The 20,557-nt window shown below is 37.5% G+C and overlaps 2 protein-coding genes across 2 annotated transcripts; one reads left to right on the top strand and one right to left on the bottom strand.

Annotated features, from left to right (window-relative positions):
- Positions 1 to 989: 989 nt before the first annotated feature.
- LOC131776726 (SUMO-specific isopeptidase USPL1) lies at positions 990 to 5,847 on the bottom strand. The gene is made up of 6 exons (XM_059092951.2): positions 5,607 to 5,847; positions 5,368 to 5,493; positions 4,310 to 4,737; positions 3,829 to 3,954; positions 3,243 to 3,403; positions 990 to 2,129 (listed from the first exon to the last, which is right to left on the bottom strand). Exons 1-6 carry the CDS (start codon positions 5,712 to 5,714, stop codon positions 1,150 to 1,152), a joined length of 1,929 nt encoding a protein of 642 aa, XP_058948934.2. The 5' UTR covers positions 5,715 to 5,847; the 3' UTR covers positions 990 to 1,149.
- Positions 5,848 to 10,564: 4,717 nt separating this feature from the next.
- Positions 10,565 to 20,282, top strand: LOC131776739 (cathepsin B). Its single transcript, XM_059092966.2, has 9 exons — positions 10,565 to 10,906; positions 11,858 to 11,979; positions 12,211 to 12,326; positions 16,257 to 16,286; positions 16,932 to 17,098; positions 17,851 to 18,003; positions 18,606 to 18,693; positions 19,650 to 19,690; positions 20,098 to 20,282. The coding sequence occupies exons 1-9, from the start codon at positions 10,681 to 10,683 to the stop codon at positions 20,202 to 20,204; spliced, it is 1,050 nt and encodes a 349-aa protein (XP_058948949.2). The 5' UTR covers positions 10,565 to 10,680; the 3' UTR covers positions 20,205 to 20,282.
- Positions 20,283 to 20,557: the final 275 nt, after the last annotated feature.

The following is a 20,557-nucleotide window of genomic DNA, read 5'->3' as shown; positions in this document are numbered from 1 at the left end:
TGTGATAAGATGAAAAGCATCTTTCTCTTTTTCTTTACTGAACTCAAAACTTACCATCTCTCTTAACTGAAATACATTTCATGTTGCCATGGTTCTGTATGGAAACAAATCACAGAAGATGTCATAATGTATGAACATCAGTGACGTACTTGGCTGTGTCTCGCTTTGTGTGCTTCATCTTGATGTCATTTGCAATCTGTTACTGAACAGACAGATGGCAACATAGGATGTATTTGTTAACCACACAACAATCTTCAATTGAGGGCCATATAATAATTCAGGGTTTTCCTTGGTTTTGCATTACTTTTCTTCGAAATTGGTCCAGGAGACCCCTCTGTAACTGATCAGATTCTAAACAAGAAACCAATCACAACTCAGCAGTTTGCTTGGTTTTTAAAAAACATTTTAATGTACGCCTTGCACTATTTTCTTTATATCTGATTGGTTTTTGTGGTTAGTTTGGATTTGGTCCTCCAAAAACACTAGATAACTCCTTTCAGTGAAAAGGTCAGTCCAGTAAAACATGAGAAGAGAAACATTGGAAGGGAAATGTTTAGACTTTAACCCCAAGGAGTGACTAACAATATCATTCCTGAATCACACGTAAAGTTCATGAGAATGAAGGAAATGATCATCATTTAAACAGGCTCTTGAATGTTAAACTAATACTAGCTATCAACACCAAAGAAGATGTACGAATGACAGTGTGGAGAATATTCACACTTATGCTGGGGTGTAAAGGGTCAACTCTTATATGTGACCAAGACAGAACTTCTCCCTACAATATCAGTGCAATGTCAAGCAAACTAGTAGTGAAAATAAAGAAAGATTTAAATGAGGGGATTATTACCTGATCCAATAACAAATTCTCTGAACCAACATTAGAATTGTAGGGTGAACAGTAAGGAGATTTAAAGGGGTGACATTCATTGCTATGTCACTATGTCACACTTCAAAGCTGATTCTTTTTCTACGGGTAATTTGAGTTAAAAGAAAAAAAAAAAAGAGTTTGAGTACCAGTTCACTGATCTCCTATACAATACCACAAAAAAATAAACACTGCTGCACACTTATCCATGGTGATATGAAGCAGTTTCTTTATTACAAAATAATGTTACAATTATACCAAAAAAGTTGCTAAGGATCATCTTATGTAAGCAGCAAGTCAAGAATAAACTGATCTTGTTGAGCAGAAAGTTGTGCAATGTTCTCCAACTTTGTTTCCTTACTATCTATTGCCCTACACTCAGCTAATTCCCTGGGATTTTTTTCTGAATCCCTGGGATTCTCAAGTAAACAGTCTGGTAACAGATGTTCAAGTTTATTTGCCAAGTCAAGAGGATTTACCTCGCATACTAAATCACTGCTCCTTCTATGTGAAGATGAATCAGGGCTCTTGGAAACAAGATTTGTGCCATTTGGATAATTGTTCTGCCCAGCAACATTTTGCTTTTCATTGCCATTTTCAAGAGGTCCTTCCTGGTGTTCATCAACTGATACATTCATGTTTGACTGACAAATCACAAGGCTACCACATGAACTTACAGATGCTGGACTTGAGTATCCACTGTCACTCTGCAATTCATCAAAACTTAACTTCTTGTTTTGTTCCTTGACTTCTTGCCATGTCAAAAATGGTTGTGGCACAATCCCATTGGAATTCAACTTTGGATTACTAATACATATAGGAGAGTTAGGAGAGCTCTGGGTAACAAGTCTCTTTTTCCTGGGTATGTAAGGTTCAAATTGCTCACTTTTGGTTTTGAGTGACAAATTTAACACTGTTCTGCTCCTTGATGGTGATAATGCAGGGGAACTAAGGGGTGATGAACAAAGTGATTTGTTGATATCCTGAGATGGAGCGAAGGTTGCACTGCAATCAATACTTAACAATGGCATTGAGGATATCTTTCCAAATCTTGTGTCCTGGGTAGGTCGTGCACTATGGTTAGTTTTGACTTCTGTTCTGCTGATCTCCTTAAATTTAGGAGGAGGAATCAGTGGATTGATAACAACTGACACTTTTTCCCAAACTGCAATATGCACTTCTGACAGAGGAACATTTGGTGGTGAAGAACTCCAGCTGCAGATTGGTGATTTTAGATCATCTAATTCCATCCATCTTTTCCCTGCAAGAATTTAAACAAAAACAAAACTCAAAAGGGAAGAGCAGAATCTAATGACAGCCAGCACAATCACGCTGTATAGAACTTGCAAAGGGTATCACTGTTCATTCACGGTTCAATATTTCCTTTGAAAAGTGGATTATATTACAGTACATACCGCATTTCTTCACCTATAAGCCAAGCGATTTTTTCAGTATTTGACACAAAAGTTTGGGAGATTTTTTCACAAGAAATGGGGTTTGGCTTATAGCCGAGGGTTTGGGATTTCAAAACAAGTACAAATTTAATGTTAATGCGAAATGACCATAAATTCTGTGACTGTAGCGCTCTTTATGTGACATGCTTAAAATTGTCATGACAACAACGTATTTCTGACCACCAATCAGATTCATTGCTTCCCTCGCATTGAAAGACGATCTCACTCAACTCGTCAAAAACCCTTCTCATTTCACATTACAAATGAAATATTTGGTCTCTCTACAGTGAAAACCACTCCATTGCTTGTTCGTCTAGTTCAGGACAGTTGGGAGTGAAACAGCCCATTTTTGCACATTTTGCAGAAAGAATAGTTGCCTGGTCTCTTCTCCAGCAACGCACCATGGACTCGCTAAGTCCATAATCTCGAACACTTTCCAAGCTGTTTTCTACAGCTTCAGCTTCTGTGATAACTTTTATCTTGAAGCCATAGTATAAGAAGAGCGGCCTGCTTTTGGCATGATGAGAAAAACAACTGTGATGAAAGAGATACTCAATTGAAATGTTTGTCAGGTTACTGTAACTGAGAGTATTGTTGTGTTTCTAAAGTTGCATAGTAGTATTAGCATCTTCACTGATTTGCTTTTTTATCTTTTGTGTTTATTCTCATTCATTAGCTTTTGTGTTCATTGAGCCATTTCCCAATTTTTTTCTGAGGTTCGCCCACTCAAATGGCCGGTTACAATCGAGAATTTTGCTCTTGGCTTCTAGCAGATGGTGTTGCTTTTTCTTTTGGACAAAACAAGTCTGTCAGAAGATCTCTAACTTTTAGGGTCTCTGCTTATAGCCGAGGTCAGCTTATAGGTGAAGAAATACGGTAAAACGAACACCTTATGGAGTTGGAACTAAAATGCCTTGTACCTTCATGGTCCTTTGTCCAGCAAACAAAGTGATCTGGATTCCTTTTATACTGAATAAACTGTGAGAAACTATAGCGACCACATTCCCCATCAAAATCAAGATCTTCATATGTCCCTCCTTTCAATCCTTGCTCGAAGTGAAGAAAAATGCAATCAGGCATTCTGGGAAAGAAAAAGAGATGTATAAAGCCATTGAAAAGTTCCCACTCAATTGAGATCACATGGAGTCCTTACAGTTGTATCAACCCTGAAACACACATTTTAGTCACAAAAATACAGGAAAAGATCACAAGGTAAGGATGGAGGACAGTGCAAAGAATATGCATATTAATGTTGGAAAGTTAAGGGCTAAGGTAATTCCATGAAAGACTGAGTGGCAGTTGGTTATAGTTTATGCATCTGATTGGTTGTGTTTCATAAGCCAATCACAAACTGCAGCACATGGGAAATCTTATTCAATTCTTCCCTACTTTTGACTCGGTCTTAGATGACAATTATCCCATTACAAGAATGCAAATAAAGCAGTTTAGTGACAAACACAATTGACTTAGAAGTCCCACACTAAAGAGACATAAAATACACAATACCTTTCATACACAAGTTTGCTCTCCTGATCAAGAGCATTACATCTGTAACATTGCCTTGTAAACCCCAGATTTAGCAAGCTGAAGTCCTTTGCTAGGTTTGGAAAAGTGACTAAATGCTTCTTCCTTCTACAATGAAATAAAAATATTTAAAATTAGAGAGATCCATGATGAGAACTGAGAGATTTGGGTATTTCATTGCCCAATGGAAAATATATTTAGTAAAAGCTAAGAGATGAAATATCATGTACTTGATTCAACATGTGCTAATAGAACATGAAAAAGAGGCAATTAACTCAGCTACACATACTTTCTTGTCATTAACATATGTTTAAAATAAACCAAGATTCTAAAATTCCTAGAGCAATTTATTTACTGTTGTGGTTCTCAGAGAAACAGTTTACTATTCAAACTTAGTTTTGGTTAAAACTTGTAATTACACGACAATGTACAATTAAAACCTAGACAGTTGCGTATATCTTACTTGTCAATTTGTTGATACCCACAGGCAGAACACCTAAATTCCCAGTGATAAACTTGAAGAAACCTCTCAGACACCAAATCATTTTCCTGTAACAGCAATGGTAGAGCTGCAACAGGACTATCATTAACTCCAAGTTGACACTTCATCTTCGGCTGCAAATGTGTCCAAATCATCCCTCTGATTTCTTTTAAGATCACTTCAGCTTGTTCTTTGCTTGTTGATGATAATTCTTGAGCCTGGTTGAATGACTCTGTCAATGTCCTTACCAGTGAGTCTGATTTTTGCATAAGATTTCTCAGAGATGTTGTCACAGTGACATTATTTACAAGTAGAGATAATAGAGAATTTAGCCAACAAAGGCTATCAACATTCCTCCATTGCAAGATCTTTTCTGCAGCCTTGGATCCTGGAGAAATATTTTCTGGTTCCTGAAAAATGAGAGTATTGCTGTTGTTGTCACAAAAATAGAGATAGTAAAGGTTGCAACTGTCATGATTGGGTTTGTAAAGAACAAATATTCAACCAAATCTCTTACAGTGTTCTAGAGAAAGGGATGTCACTGAAATCTCAAAATCATTTTCCTTCTCTGTTTTTTTTTTTTAATTGGACAGCTACATGAAAGAATACAAACTTAAATAATAGCCTTTTTCCCACAGCAATGCACTGTCACAATTATTTTGCAAGAGAGCCAATTATCTGCACTCTCCACAGGTAAATACAATGAATTTTTGAATAAAGAATCAAGAATAACATATGGTTCATGTTGTAATGGATATCTTTGAAAATCGTGGATGATGCGAGATTTAAACTTACATCTACAAAACAAGAAGTGCACCAAACAAGAGTAAGAACTTTAGTGTTAAGCAAAGCAGAGTCATACAGAACACGCGCACTGTCAGCAGCAAGTTTCAGCGAACCGCGTTGATGCCTAAGCTAATAATTCCAAACGTTATTTAACACAGCTGTTACTTGTAAGATGAAGTTGGTATCTTGCTAAAGACACCACCACTAAATACCTCTTCTTCAAACTTAAGAAAATGAAAAATGCTGCATCTTACCTCTGATTCACTTTGTTTTGGCCTCTTCTTACGTTTTCTCTTCAAGTTTGAGAACGAAGTCACCTCGGTTGCTTTCCGACTTACAATCAAGTTGGCATTCTTTGCAACCCCAAGTGGGTAAACGCACTGTAAAAGAGTCATACTATCACGCCTTAGCTTTCAAATAAGTCAGAAAGTACCTAAGCGAGGAAATTCACTCGAGATAGGACAGCCAAAATATCACAAAGAAATGCACTTACATCCTTGTCTTCACATAGCAAAATCGCCTCCTTCAAGTTCAATTGAAACAGAATAAGCCGTCGTTTCAAACCATTCACCTGACAAAGCGAGCAGAAACGTTCCATCATCTACTTTCGTAGTAGCTAATCGAACTTTTCATTGCCAAAACTTTCGTGAAGTAACAGCGAAATGAGTATTAGATAACTTTCCAAGACTTGTACAAGGAAGCGCACATGTGCTCTCGGTGCCATCAAAACTAAAACGTTCGGTGTCGTTTAGGTAGAAGAGCATGGTAATTTTGAATGTTTCCGCTGACCAAAGAATTGTAGACAAAATAATAATTGGCGGTGAGGGGAGGGTGAGGTCCATTTGGTTCCGAATAACGGAGGCAAATAATATTTTTAAAAAATATTGATTAGACGTTGTAGTTGCTCCGATTCCAAAAATATTTACTGTGTAGATTTCTAGGATTTGCATGGAGGAAGAGGGGGGAACTGGGTAACACAGCGCTGGCAGAAGATGTCTTTTCCATGCATACACAGCAATGGACTCCTGCTGTGTGCACAGCAGGAGGCCATTGCTTAATATTAAAGGCTCCTGAGCACAGCCAATTGCATTGACACGTGTTATGGAATGTTGTGAACTGCGGAGATAGTGATTCTCTACGACATCTAGGTTTTAAAATCCGAGAGCGAGGCCCTTTTGAATAATTATTTCGTTAAAAAAAAAAAAAAAAAAAAAAAAAAACGTTATTAGAGACAGTATACATAAATGGCAGGCCCAGGGTTGGAATTATGTTTCATTATATCGCTGGCAGCGCCACGAATCCTCCGATTGGCAACCCGTGCGGGTAAGACGGGCGGGCTTGCTTTCTTTGATCCTGCAAAAGAAAACCATTACGTGAAACAGACCAACAAAGTTAACTAGACCCTGTGAGCAGGGTAACTGGGATACCTGGATGGTACTGAATCCGTGGAATCAAGTGTAGTGATACTACGCGTGTCGGACTAGTTTACTGAAATAGTGAGCTCAAGTCTGGCCAAGGGCATATACCTGTCTCAAAACATAGGCATGCTATGCATGCAAGAGTTATTTTTTGAAGGTTTGAGTAAAGACTTAAAAAAAAAAATTCAACTTCTTGAAAACAAAGCGAATAGTCCCATAGGTAATCTATTGTTTGCGCTATTGTTTTCTTCTAACAAAGGACTGTATGCATAATGAAGTATGGGGCTGTGCGGAAACTTTGCCTCTTTTTGTGTGGATTGGCCGCGAACAATACGACTTGTGTATGCGTCTATAAGTATTTTGAGCGTTTGCGCCATAATGCTCCAGATTATCGTAATCCAAACACATTGAAATACAAAACGACTGACAAAAGAGTTTTATGGGCAAAAATCTCGTGTTCGTCATGTGACTCGGCCCTGTTCGTGCATGACAACGTCAATCATCATCAAGATAGCACGCGTGATCAGCATGTGAACACCTCATTGGATCACAGTTAGTTGTCATGGTGTTGAGGGCCCAATGACCTCTGGGTACTATTGCGCAATTTTTCCATTTTGTGGCGGAGGGAAAAAAACTAGACCCTGTGAGCAGAGTAACTGGGATACCTGGATGGTACTGGATCCTTGGAATCAAGTGTAGTGATACTACGGGTGTCGGATTAGTATACTGAAATATTTTTTGTAGGGTGGGTGGATTACTTGTGGTCTACATTCTTACAAAAGGAAAGAAGAGTATTAACGTGGAAAAGAACGAAAATGTCGAATTATCTCACACACAGGTATTTTGTGGTAGATTATGTGTGTTGTGCGAATAAATGTAACCAAAAATAAACTGTATTGGTGCCACAGATACCTATTAGTACAAAATGCAGACAGCAGATCGGATACAAAATATAGACTGCAGAGTGGGTACAAAATGCAGACAGAATCTGAAGAGTTTTTACGTCTGGTAAATAATAACATGTTATCTCACAGCTTACCGAGCGTCACGCAATCGCTTTTCCTCGATCAGTCTTCACGATTATTTGCACTATTGTGGAAAATTCGTGGCCCATTTCTTAATGAAAATCGATCGTAATATAATTTCAAGCCTTCAATATAGTCTTCTTACTTTGTGCGCGAGTTGGTTTGTGTGATGTCTGTACAGATTTTACCAACGTAATAAAAGTAGATGATGTGAATAACAGTGATGGTAAAGCAAGCTTAAAACGGCAGAAATAACCAGAAACTACAACGGATACACAGTTCGCGACTCAATCCGGTCCAAAATTACCGCTCAATAACATCTTTTAGTGTGGATTGGCCGCGAACAATACGACTTGTGTATGCGTCTGTAAGTATTTCGAGCGTTTGCGCTATAATGCTTCAGGTGATCATAATCCAAACACGTTGAAATATAAAACGACCGACAAAAGAGTTTTCTAAGCAAAAATCTCGTGCTCGTCATGTGACCCGGACCTGTCCGTGCATGACAACGTCAATCATCATCAAGATAACACGTGATCAGCATGTGAACACCTTCACCCTCATTGGATCACAGTTAGTTGTCATGGTGTTGAGGGCCCAATGACCTCTGGGTACTATTGCGCAATTTTTCCATTTTGTGGCGGAGGAAAAAAACTAGACCCTGTGAGCAGGGTAACTGGGATACCTGGATGGTACTGGATCCTTGGAATCAAGTGTAGTGATACTACGGGTGTCGGATTAGTATACTGAAATATTTTTTGTAGGGTGGGTGGATTACTTGTGGTCTACATTCTTACAAAAGGAAAGAAGAGTATTAACGTGGAAAAGAACGAAAATGTCGAATTATCTCACACACAGGTATTTTGTGGTAGATTATGTGTGTTGTGCGAATAAATGTAACCAAAAATAAACTGTATTGGTGCCACAGATACCTATTAGTACAAAATGCAGACAGCAGATCGGATACAAAATATAGACTGCAGAGTGGGTACAAAATGCAGACAGAATCTGAAGAGTTTTTACGTCTGGTAAATAATAACATGTTATCTCACAGCTTACCGAGCGTCACGCAATCGCTTTTCCTCGATCAGTCTTCACGATTATTTGCACTATTGTGGAAAATTCGTGGCCCATTTCTTAATGAAAATCGATCGTAATATAATTTCAAGCCTTCAATATAGTCTTCTTACTTTGTGCGCGAGTTGGTTTGTGTGATGTCTGTACAGATTTTACCAACGTAATAAAAGTAGATGATGTGAATAACAGTGATGGTAAAGCAAGCTTAAAACGGCAGAAATAACCAGAAACTACAACGGATACACAGTTCGCGACTCAATCCGGTCCAAAATTACCGCTCAATAACATCTTTTAGTGTGGATTGGCCGCGAACAATACGACTTGTGTATGCGTCTGTAAGTATTTCGAGCGTTTGCGCTATAATGCTTCAGGTGATCATAATCCAAACACGTTGAAATATAAAACGACCGACAAAAGAGTTTTCTAAGCAAAAATCTCGTGCTCGTCATGTGACCCGGACCTGTCCGTGCATGACAACGTCAATCATCATCAAGATAACACGTGATCAGCATGTGAACACCTTCACCCTCATTGGATCACAGTTAGTTGTCATGGTGTTGAGGGCCCAATGACCTCTGGGTACTATTGCGCAATTTTTCCATTTTGTGGCGGAGGAAAAAAAAAAAAAAAAGACGACAAAAAAACAAAGGCATTTTATGACTGGGCTACCACAGGTATCCCAGTAAAAAAAAAAAAGACGACAAAAAAACAAAGGCATTTTATGACTGGGCTACCACAGGTATCCCAGTAATAACTTTTTGACAATATTAACTATTGAGTCGCAAAAAGCGGAAAAACAAAGAAAACATAAATTTCTCTTGTGTGTTTTTGTGCTACATATACAGTTGGCTTTCTTTCCCGGCTCTCAAAATAAATAAACATGTCATTCTGGACAAAGCAAAATCGTTTTGCAATATGTTAAATCCTTTATTGACCAAGCTCGTTCGGTCAAGATGGTTGAATGATAGCCAACGTGGCGTTTGGCGTTTTCATGGACCTCGACTTCTTCTCGGTCCCTAAAAACGCAGAAAAAAAATCGGCCTCTGGCCAACTGGCCTCACCTCTGAGTTCAGGTTTTTCTGATCCTTAAGGGAAATAACGAGGTTAATCGGGCTGATCTATCGCTTCGCTCGCCTTAATTCATTATCCAATCTTCTCTCCCCACAAAACACGTAATGGCGACTGGGTACGAGTCTTGGCCTCGGCCGGCTGTCGCCAGCCAACGCCCACTCCAGCCTCCCTATGTTCATTACAACCAGCTTGGATGAGGAATCAACGACAAACAGTCCAATAAAGAAATAAATGAATAGGGTAAATGAAGATAACAAATAACAAACACATACAACAAAGAAATAGGTCTGTTTAAAATGACAACTATGATTCGCAAAAATAGAGACAAAACACAACGAGATCTTGTTAGGGATTCGCAGAAATTTTTATTTGTCCCGCACCTGTGAGAAAAAAAAAAAAGGACAAATAGGAAAGAAGATTTCCTTTATCTTACGACTAGACTCAGTATACACCATCGTTCCAAATCTACTTACTAACATGATGCCTTTGCCACGTGCGATTTTACACAATGCGCTAACACAATGCTCATTCACTTTCGAGTATAGAGATAAAGTACTTTAATTAGGGTGGAATCGGTATGACTGGGGTTCGATTCCTATCAGGTAACAAAAATTTGTTCTTTTTCCAGAGCTTGTGATAGAATTAGTAACATCGCGTACATCTATTTCAAATTTTCACATGTCCAGGCTGTTCCCATGTCGATGATGCAGCAACTTTTGTTTTTCTTACAGCTGCGATGAAACAGTGACGTTATAGCTATTATTGCTTAGAGTGCGTTCATCCTATTTGGTTTCTAAAGTGAAATTCAAGAACCTAAACTCGTGACCGAAATTCCTCAAGTCTTGTGACTTCCGCTCAGGTCTTGTGACTAATAAATTTAACGTTCAGGACATTTCCGCAGACTCTGTTGTAGCAGCTCGCGCTTTGTTAGCCTCAAAAGAATTCAAATTCTCCGAAATCGGGATCTCTGCTTCCCATGGCGGCTCTGTTTGTGACTCTGGTGGCGCTGTTCATCTCGTGTCAGGCGAAATATCTGCACGAACCACTCAAGGTAGAAGAGATTGATTACATCAACACGTACGCAACTTGGAAAGCAGATCCAGATTACGCTGGTTACGATGCTGAGTATTTCAAGCGTTTATGCGGCGTCCCGCTAGATGATCAGATCAAACCGAAGCCATTAAAGCTGGGGATCTTGGCAGGTTAGTTATTCAACATGTACGCAGTCATAAGAGTTAAGATCATTCTGGAGCGTTCGTAAGGACCTGTAAATTCGGCTTATTCTGTTATGCGAAACAAAACGAAACGAAACGAAACCAGGCGAGATATAACGAAACTGAAGGGATAATACATATTTTCAATTAAGGTAAAGATAACTTTCACAAGGTTTTTGGAGTAATCGTCAATCGATAAGAAGGATTTTGAGGTGATCGCGTTCTTTTTGTATACTGTAGTCAAAGTTGGCTGTGCATGTTGACTTTTACAGAAAATGTATAAGTTAGACAACCCTGCTTCATGGGAACTACTAAGTTTTTAGGGTGGGTAACCTAAGAAGCTAGCAAATTGTGCTCGAGGGAAAATCTCGAGGGAAAATCTCGAGGGAAAATCTCGAGGGAAAATCTCGAATGAAAATCTCGAGGGAAAATCTCGAGGGGAAATCTCGAGGGGAAATCTTGAGGGGAAATCTCGAGGGGAAATCTTGAGGGGAAATCTTGAGTTGAAATCTTGAGTTGAAATCTTGAGTTTCTGCGTTTTGATGTGGGAAAATTTCCAAAAAGAATATTGTAAAGCTTACTGCAAAAGAAAAAAAGGAAATTGATATCACTACTATGATAATCCAAATTGTCATCAAAGTTTTGCCATACACAATTCCTATGGTATTTGCATTGTCATGGTTACAGAAAATCTCGTGATCTGGAAAGCAGTAACTGTTAGTTGAATTGGTTACAGTTATGTAGGATGTGACATCACTGCATTGGAGCCATACTTTCTTGTTAATGCAATAAAACACTCCCCAAAAGTGCCTTTTAAGAGGGGTCAAGTCAAATTGATTGTGACACAATCAAAATCCTCTGACCTCCTCACTTAGGCAATAAATGATGACCGTTTTCTTTCTTTTGTTTTCGTGTGACATTTGTTGTTTGCATCCTTAGTGAAGACAGATTATGAAATCATTGAGCAAGAGATACCATCCACATTTGACTCCAGGGAACAATGGTCTGATTGTCCATCAACAAATGAAATCCGGGACCAAGGTGCTTGTGGAAGTTGCTGGGTCAGTTTGCCATTTTGAACTCTACTGTTATGTTTGAGACTATAACATTTTGCTAAATAAGAAAGGGTTTTCTCATAAAACCTTATCCAATTTAGTCCTGTGATTAATATTACTTTTATAACTTTCTTTGATAAATAATTCTTACAACAGCTAGCTCTCTGCCTCTGACTTTGAAGTGTTTAAGAGTTGCTGATCTTGCAGAAAATCATTTTTTCATTTTTTCTTGTCTAGGCATTTGGAGCTGTGGAGGCTATGACAGACAGAATCTGTATTAAGTCAAATGGAAAACTGACACCTCACATTTCTGCTGAAGATTTGCTTTCCTGCTGTTCATCTTGTGGAATGGGGTGGGTGGCTGTGGGAATTTCCCTCTAATCCTTTAAACCCCAGATCAAATTTGTAATTCTCCTTACTGTCAACCATACAATTCTTATATTGTTAGTTCAGAGAATTTAGTATCAGATCAACTAATTATTCCCAAATCAAGATTTTTCGATATTCTCATCACTTATCTGGTTGATATTGTATTGATATTGTAAGGAAAATTCTGTGTTGGTCACTCATGGGAGTTAAAGGGTTAATATGGAGGTTGTCTTTTTAGTTTTGATGGTCATTTTTGGCCTGTTAACTCAAAAGATCTGATTAAGAATTCTCCCCACTATGAACTCAAAACCCATGAAAATCTTGTGAAATAATTCATTGTAAATTCACAGATTTTTCACAGGATATTCATGGTTAAATCAATGACATTTTCATGGTCTCAGTGCCATGAAAAAGACCTGAAAAATCCCATGAAAAACCTGTGAAAATTTCCATATTCACGACCCATGAAATATTGAGTAAAGTGACCTAGAAGCCATGAAATACCCATGAAAATGGCATTTCATGGCCTTTTCAAAGGTACTGAGAAACCCATGAATTTCAAGCCCAAAATTTCATGGTGTCAAAGTTCACTAGTTTTTAATGGGTTGCAGCAAATCATGACCCATGAATATCCTGTGAATATGTTAAAAATTCATTGACCATGAAAATTTTCCTTGAATTTTCATGGCCTCTACATGGTTTTTTCATGGCACATGAAAGTTAATTGCCAGTTAGTTTTCATGGGGTTGTTAGGAATATGCAAGCACCATGAAAATTCTTTGAAAACCCTATGAATTTGGAATTAAAAATTCTTCACTTTTCTTGTACCAAAGACTGTACTACAGTGTATAGCTTGCAGTATACCATAACTGTAATACATACACTATCACTTAAATTATACACTGAAGAACTAACCTATCTGTGAAACTTCTTGGTCCTGTTGTACAAGCACACACACATGAAAGACATGACCAGAAGTTTGGATTCTCTGATAGTTTATTTTGTTACACCAGCTGTACATAAATATTACTTTAGGATTCCAAAATTGTGATAATTCAGTTTACACTTTCTTAAATAAAAAAAGTTGGTATGAAATTTTCTGCATAAAATTAAGATGTTAATGATTTTTAGCTCTATTTTGATATCACTGATTTTCCTTGTGGAGACAGATTCTGCTCCTATATTTCTGAAGGTATATAATAAATTTGATGTGAAAAATATTTGGACGAAATTATTGAAAATATACTCACTGGCTTGATGTATTTTTGTCTAAACTTCAAATATCATTTCCTTCGTCTAATATCATGTGTAAAATGTTATGGACAGTTATTATAATGTCTATTTATGTAACAGCATTCATGTAAATTTCTTGACATGTTTTACACTTGTGATCAATACTCTCAATGTAACTAACAACAAAACAATTACCAACTTTCTGCACTCTTGCATGTGTGAAGATATATCTATGGCTGACTATGTCAGTGTCTCTCTGTTTTGGCCAGCTGAATGTGCCATCCTTCTTTCGGTTATCATTACTATTTGCATCTTCATCATCGTTTGGACCAAGATAGGCTGCTTTAGCAAGTGTGCATTTCCTTTCATCAGTTTTGTAGACCAACACTCTTCACTGTTTGCAAAATAAAGGGAGCACATCATCAGTTATCTAAGAGCCTTTCTTATGTACGTAGTAAACCTAGAAATGGATAACTCGCCAAAACAGGTTCTTTTCAACATGAAGCCGTCAGATACTAAGCGACGCACTATGGAAGTGAGGTGAGGTATTTCGTATTCAGAATTTGACTGTATTTTTTATTCCTAAGAACGGTCGAAGGTATTTCCATACAAACTCTTGTGATGTTTCGCCAGATGATCACAGAATAAAAATTTTCAAGTTAAATCAATAGTTAGCGCGCGCGCTCCGATGTTTACGCGTAATAAGATGACCAAGCTTGAACTTACCCCTTCACGTTGTAATACATGTCGATAACTTCATCTTGAGGAAACCTCTTTGAAAAAACTTTTCAGACGGTCCATTGCGTTGATCTGGAAAAAAAGAGACTGCTACACAAACACTACGAGAAATGCAATTGGAATGGAACCATTCCGTTTGAGGTACGAAAAAAACCGCCACTTCTTCGTAAATCACGTGTACTTTCACGTGGTGACCTTAGGTCATCGCAGCCATCATAGGTCAGCGGTCACATAGTGACCTCACAGGTTATTGTGTTCGACGTTACGAAATGACTCCGAAGAGGTCTCGTTGCTGCGTCTGTAATCTTACAAAATAAAGCAGCACAAAAAGCTGTTCGGTATTTGGAATTCGAAGCAAGTAACAATCGACAGGACATCAGAGTCCAAGAAAGTCAGAGCTGACATCGACAGTGATTCCTGTGAAAGCGATCACGAAATCAACAACGATGTTGTAGAAGGCGATCTCAATGAATACATGAAGGTAACGTTTCATCCCGACTGAGAAGATGGCCTGACTCTGTTAACCGGCGACTCTATGAACGAGGTAAAAATAGCATTTTTTTCAGGTTACATTTGCACACTATTCAAAGTTCCAAATTGAGGTGACAAAGTGATTGATTTTTCATTGTTTTGTTCCACATTTCGTGTAGTTGCAATGCGTACTATTGCTGTGCAACTTAAGCATCTGTACTCTGCAGGTGCCTTACTGGAAAAGCCCTAGAAGATTCCTCAGCCGTAAGAATGTAAGAGAAGGCCTTGAACAGGTTTCCAGAGTCATGGCTAACAATCAAAGCCAGCAGTGAGGCAGAAAAAATTCAACAAAGTCGTCCAGGCATGGCGAAGGCAAAAAGGCCCCAAAAAATCAAAGTGAGGATCAAACATCTGGGTCATTGCCTCCAGCCCTATTTGTCTCAACAAAAGAGCAAATTGAAGATCCATTGTTTTTAGTCATTGTTTTGTGATTTCCTGTACATTTTACGTTAACAAAGGCCACTTAAGATGTTTAGGGACATTTTCATTCGACGGTTTTCGCGCTGTACACCAAAATTCCATCAGTGCATAAATTTATAACAAGTTAGTTCCACGGATCATGAAAGTCAGCTCGTTGATAAATCAGTGACTGTGATGAACTCATTATTACCACTTTTAATGGCCTATGAATTCATCAATGAAATTCATGGGCAACAGATTTCAGGGAATATTCATGGCCCATTAATTTTGTTCTCCCAAAACAAATTAATTGTTAGCCCATAAAATGCTGTTTGATTGCAATTCATGGGCATGAAATTCATTCTGATGACTTTCTGGGGAAACTAATGGGTCATGAAAGTAGACTTTGAAGAAATTCATGGGTCATGAAAGTAGGCATATAAAGAAATTCATGGGTCATAAAATTAATTCTGATGACTTTCATGGCAAATCAATGGGTCATAAAAATAGACTTTGAAGAAATTCATGGGTCATGAAAAAAATTCCCCTAATTCATGGAAAATTCAGGGCTAAAAATAACCCCATGAAATTTCATTTTGCAGTATTCATGGGCCATGAAATGATCTTCATGGGTTTTTCACATGAAATTCATGGAATTTTCATAAAACTACAGTTCATAGTGCCCCTCTTGCTGCTACATATATCCTTGTGAATAAGTTTTAAGAGTTTGGTGTTACATTAAGATAACAACTTCATTGCCTGTTTGCTGGATGGATATTTTAGAGAGAAGTCACATGGGAGTTTTAAGAGTTAAGAAGCCTGAAAAAGAAAAGGAAAAAAAAAAGGAAAAATGATCTTAGTAAAGGCATAGTAACCCTATAATAATTCAGAATCCTATTAACATTAACTTTTTGTTAAAAGAATAGAAACCATGTCTTTATACAAATTATTATCATTTTCATCATAATTTGTCCTTATTATTATTATTATTATTTGTTATTAATTTATTTCAGATGCAATGGAGGATTCCCTGAAGCCGCTTGGTAATTATAGTATAAATTAAAATACATTAAATTAGATATTGATTAATTTTATCAGTAAGTGCCAAGTTCTAAACTTAAATTCTCAAAACCATCGTCCATACATTGCTTATAATTTCAGCTATTTTAGGTTGAAAATTTAGATTTCAGTAATATAACACAGAATTAATTCTGAAGCTTAAATTTTCAGAAATTTTCCCCACATATTTTACTCTAAGAAAGCAGATAATCTCGTATTCATTTAAATATGTAGAAGTCTGTTTTGGTATTTCATTGGATGGGTCGCTTCCAATCTATTGATGTTTCATTAGCATTATCATAAATTGGTTCATTCAAGTACACTGGTGGACAAAAAAAATTTTGTAATGGTCATTTTTTTATTACCTGGGAAGGGCTGGATGGTTTAGGTCATGTCACAGTAGAATTTACCTAATTCTTCCCCCCCTTCCCCCTCCCACAAGGCTAATGATTCTTCATTATTGGCAATCAATTTCTATAGTTCCCCTTTATGTTCTGTTAGTGACAACTGACCCACCTCTATCTCCTCTGAAAACCATATGATTATGCCTCCTAAATCCTCCACCCTCCTACCCCCCAAGCTTTAAATAATGACTGTCCCTAAAACAAAATTTTTTCTCTTTCTTTCAGGGAGTACTGGAGAAGTAGAGGTTTAGTCACAGGAGGACAGTATGACTCCCATAAAGGATGTCAGCCATACTTGGTGAAAGCTTGTGATCACCATGTTGTGGGAAAACTGCAACCTTGCAGCAAAACAATTGTTCCTACACCTAGATGTGAAAAGAAGTGTGAACCAGGCAAGATCACTACTTAAAAAATTGGGGAACCAATGTTGCCTAAAACCTGTGTAAAAACATAAAAATGACAAGAGGTGTTCCTTCCACACATATATTAACTTTACAAAGAGAGAGTACTGATCCATTTCCTTGCGCATTTTTCAACCCTTTAACTCCCAGATCAAATTATTTGTAATTCTCCTTACTGTCAACCATACAATTCTTATAATGTTAGTTCAGAGAATTTAGTATTGGATCAACTAACTATCCCCAAAGTGATATTTTTCTTTATTCTCGTCACTTATCTGGTTGATATTGTATTGGTATTGTAAGGAGAAATTCTGTCATGGTCACTCATGGAAGTTAAAGGGTTAGTTCTATTCTATAGTAATTGCCTTTTTTTTTTCTTTTTTTTTTTTTTTTTTTTACAACATGATACTTAGATTCACTACATTAAGGTTCCTTTCTCTGGACTCTCTATGTACATTGTGTTACACTACTTACTTACAGTACTCTTAAGATACAATTAATATTTATGCTACTTAAATTGTTCTACCTACACTAGGTACAATGTGATGATGCACATATAGTTACAGGGACATCATTTACATTTACGCACACACACAAAAAAGAGAAACTTATTCACAAAAAATTAACAGCTATGAAAGACAAAAAGGGCTAAATTGTGGGTGGGATAGATTATAAAGAGTAAGAGCTTGAAAAAAAAATTGTCTGGTGAGCTTTTTTTCATTATTTGATGTTTTATTGAACAGGTTATAATGTTAGTTATGAAGATGACAAGAGGTATGGAGAGAGTTCTTACACTGTGAGCAGTGAAATGGAACAGATTCAAAAGGAAATCATGACAAATGGCCCTGTAGAAGGAGCCTTCACTGTTTATTCTGATTTCCCCTCTTACAAGAGTGGTGAGTGCTTTCAGCTATGTTGAGACAATGCATTCCTTCACTCATTTTCTTAGGTATTGATGTCACATGTCGTTAAACCTGCCCCATAAAGTTGCCACTTGTACCAGGAGGAGAGATATACAACCTCCACTCGCCGGCAGACACATTTGTTGGGACACTTAATGTCTTCCCTGCTTCTTTCAATTTTGGTCTGCAAGATGCCATAGACACAATGGTATTTGATGATATGGGAAAGGAAAGAGGGCCAAAAAAACATCATATAGACATTCTGGAGCAGTGTCCTGACTAATTATATCTGGGAGTGTTGCTAGGAGGCTCTCAATAATCAGGCTCTGTCAAGCTTCACCTAGCTCTCTCTCCAGTTTTCAATAACTTTTTCACTCACCTATAAGATAATATAAAGCTTGAACTGTTGTTCATCCATTTAATTAGCTCTGAGATGTCATTTTATGATTATCATGATCACATAATCACTATAATCATGATCTTTGTCATTATCTGTATATTAAATAAGTCAATTTTACTTTATAATGTCTCATTAGTTTTTGTGTATTTGATGTGTCCTTTTAAGTAATTACCAGTGTGATTTAATTATCCTGTAGGTGTTTATCAACACACAACAGGACAGCCCCTTGGTGGCCATGCTATAAAGATCCTAGGCTGGGGTACAGAGAATGACACACCTTATTGGTAAGAGTAATTTTATATCACTGATTTTTAGGTTAAAATACCATGTTGAAAAGAGGTTTGCCTGAAGACAATAGACTTAAAGTGTGACTGTGATGGCCTTAAACTGCAAACCAAAGAAAATGGATGTCTCTTCCTCTGATTTTCCATGTTGGTTCAAATTTGCGAATGAAATTAAAACATCTGTTAGTAGTTATTATATTTCCCATTTTTCTGCAAAATAATTCACACTGGAGCAACTTCAGGGCCAATGTTTGCTATTGGACATCACTCTTAATTTTTTGTAACTTAACAGTCAAGTTTGGTGGAAGTTAATGTTTTAGGTCAACTTCATTCTGGATTGCTTATTGTCAGCTCCAGGAGGTTTCTTTAACCCTTTAACTCCCAAGATCTGATTCTTAATTCTCCCCTCTAGCTGCTAACATTTCCTCGTAAATTAGTTATGAGAACTTGGTGCTATAGCAGCTTCTCCCTGATAAGTTTGAATATTCTTATTACCTGTTTACAGAAAATGTATGGATATTATAGGGAGAAATTTCAAGTTAATCACTTGTGGGAATTACGGGTTAAAAGCTGGTTACTGCCAGTCGACCGCCACCTTCAAGACCTCCTACCACCATCTGTTTAGCCTGCAAGCAGGCTCTTGCATTTGAATTTCACCTTCAGTCCCTTTTTCGCACACAGCTGCTAATCACAGCATTGGCAGCTGCTTATGACAAAACTAATCAAAACCTCTGCAGCTTCAACTCTGTTTTATTACTGGTAGCTACATTCTGGCATACTTATTGTTATAGCTCTACTCAAGAGCTACGTGTCTTTTAACTTCCATGTAAGAACAACTTCAAGTCATCCAAATATAATTAATGGTTAAACTCAACCATAAAATACCACTTGTGACTTTGGCACATGAAATTTGAAGGGGAAACAGATCTTTTAAGAATTTTTTTTCCTACAATTAGGCTTGTGGCCAATTCCTGGAATACAGACTGGGGAGACAAAGGTAATTGAATGTATAAAAGATTGTTAGCCTTGATGGGTCAATAAATGCAAGACTTGGACATTCCCATCCCCAACTCCCCCCCTCCCAGGCAACCCCACAGGCATTTGACTTCTTTTTTGTCCCCTGAGGTAGAGAATTTTTTACCTTGCCTGTTTGGGTGGGGAATTTGAACTGGGAGTGTCAAGCCTTTCTGGTGGAATCATCCCCTTTGTTCTCGTGACCTCACGGTGTGATTCAAGGGTGATATTGTGAGGAGAAATTAGATACTAGTTACTCTTAGGTATCAAAGAGTTACAGGTGAACCCATATATTTTACTGCATACAGCTAAGAGCCTAAGCTATTATTATCATCTAGGAGAAGTCAAAGATCATGAGCCCTTTTTTCTATTTTTCATTTCTCCAAACAGGATACTTTAAGATTCTGCGAGGCAAAGATGAATGCGGTATTGAGTCCGGTATTGTGGCTGGCATGCCAAAAATAGCAGATGAAGCCCCAAAGAATGTGCTTCTTTAAACTACAACCTATAACCTGATGATTAAAGAATAGATTTTGTAGTTGCTCTGCCTTGAATTAAAACATAATTTCATAACAGTGTTTCTTCAAGTCATTTTTCAAGAGAATTCACTATTTACTGATAAATAAAATATCCTGCATAAATTTAGAATGATGCTGGTAAGGCAAGCATAAACTTTCAGGTGGTTGACCAGTAGAGTTGTAACAACTAAAAAAAAATTAACAAATATTACAATTGTACCTTGCATCAAAATAATTTTGGTCAAGAATGGAAAATAAAAATAATTGGAAAATGAATGACAAGCAGTCTACAGCTGAATCTTTGCACTACCAACACCGACTGGATAGAGTGT

Source organism: Pocillopora verrucosa, chromosome 5, assembly GCF_036669915.1.
Source record: "Pocillopora verrucosa isolate sample1 chromosome 5, ASM3666991v2, whole genome shotgun sequence".
Classification (NCBI taxonomy): domain Eukaryota; kingdom Metazoa; phylum Cnidaria; class Anthozoa; order Scleractinia; family Pocilloporidae; genus Pocillopora; species Pocillopora verrucosa.
This window is presented reverse-complemented; position numbering and strand designations above follow the sequence as displayed.

Coding starts and splice junctions, on each gene's coding strand:
- LOC131776739 (XM_059092966.2), top strand. CDS start 10,681: ATGGCGGCTCTGTTTGTGACTCTGGTGGCGCTGTTCATCTCGTGTCAG. Junction 17,099..17,850: donor TGAAAAGAAGTGTGAACCAG/GCAAGATCACTA, acceptor TTTATTGAACAG/GTTATAATGTTAGTTATGAA. Junction 18,694..19,649: donor GAGAATGACACACCTTATTG/GTAAGAGTAATT, acceptor TCCTACAATTAG/GCTTGTGGCCAATTCCTGGA.
- LOC131776726 (XM_059092951.2), bottom strand. CDS start 5,714: ATGATGGAACGTTTCTGCTCGCTTTGTCAGGTGAATGGTTTGAAACGA. Junction 5,494..5,606: donor TGCTATGTGAAGACAAGGAT/GTAAGTGCATTT, acceptor ACTCTTTTACAG/TGCGTTTACCCACTTGGGGT. Junction 3,404..3,828: donor AGCAAACTTGTGTATGAAAG/GTATTGTGTATT, acceptor TTTCTTTCCCAG/AATGCCTGATTGCATTTTTC.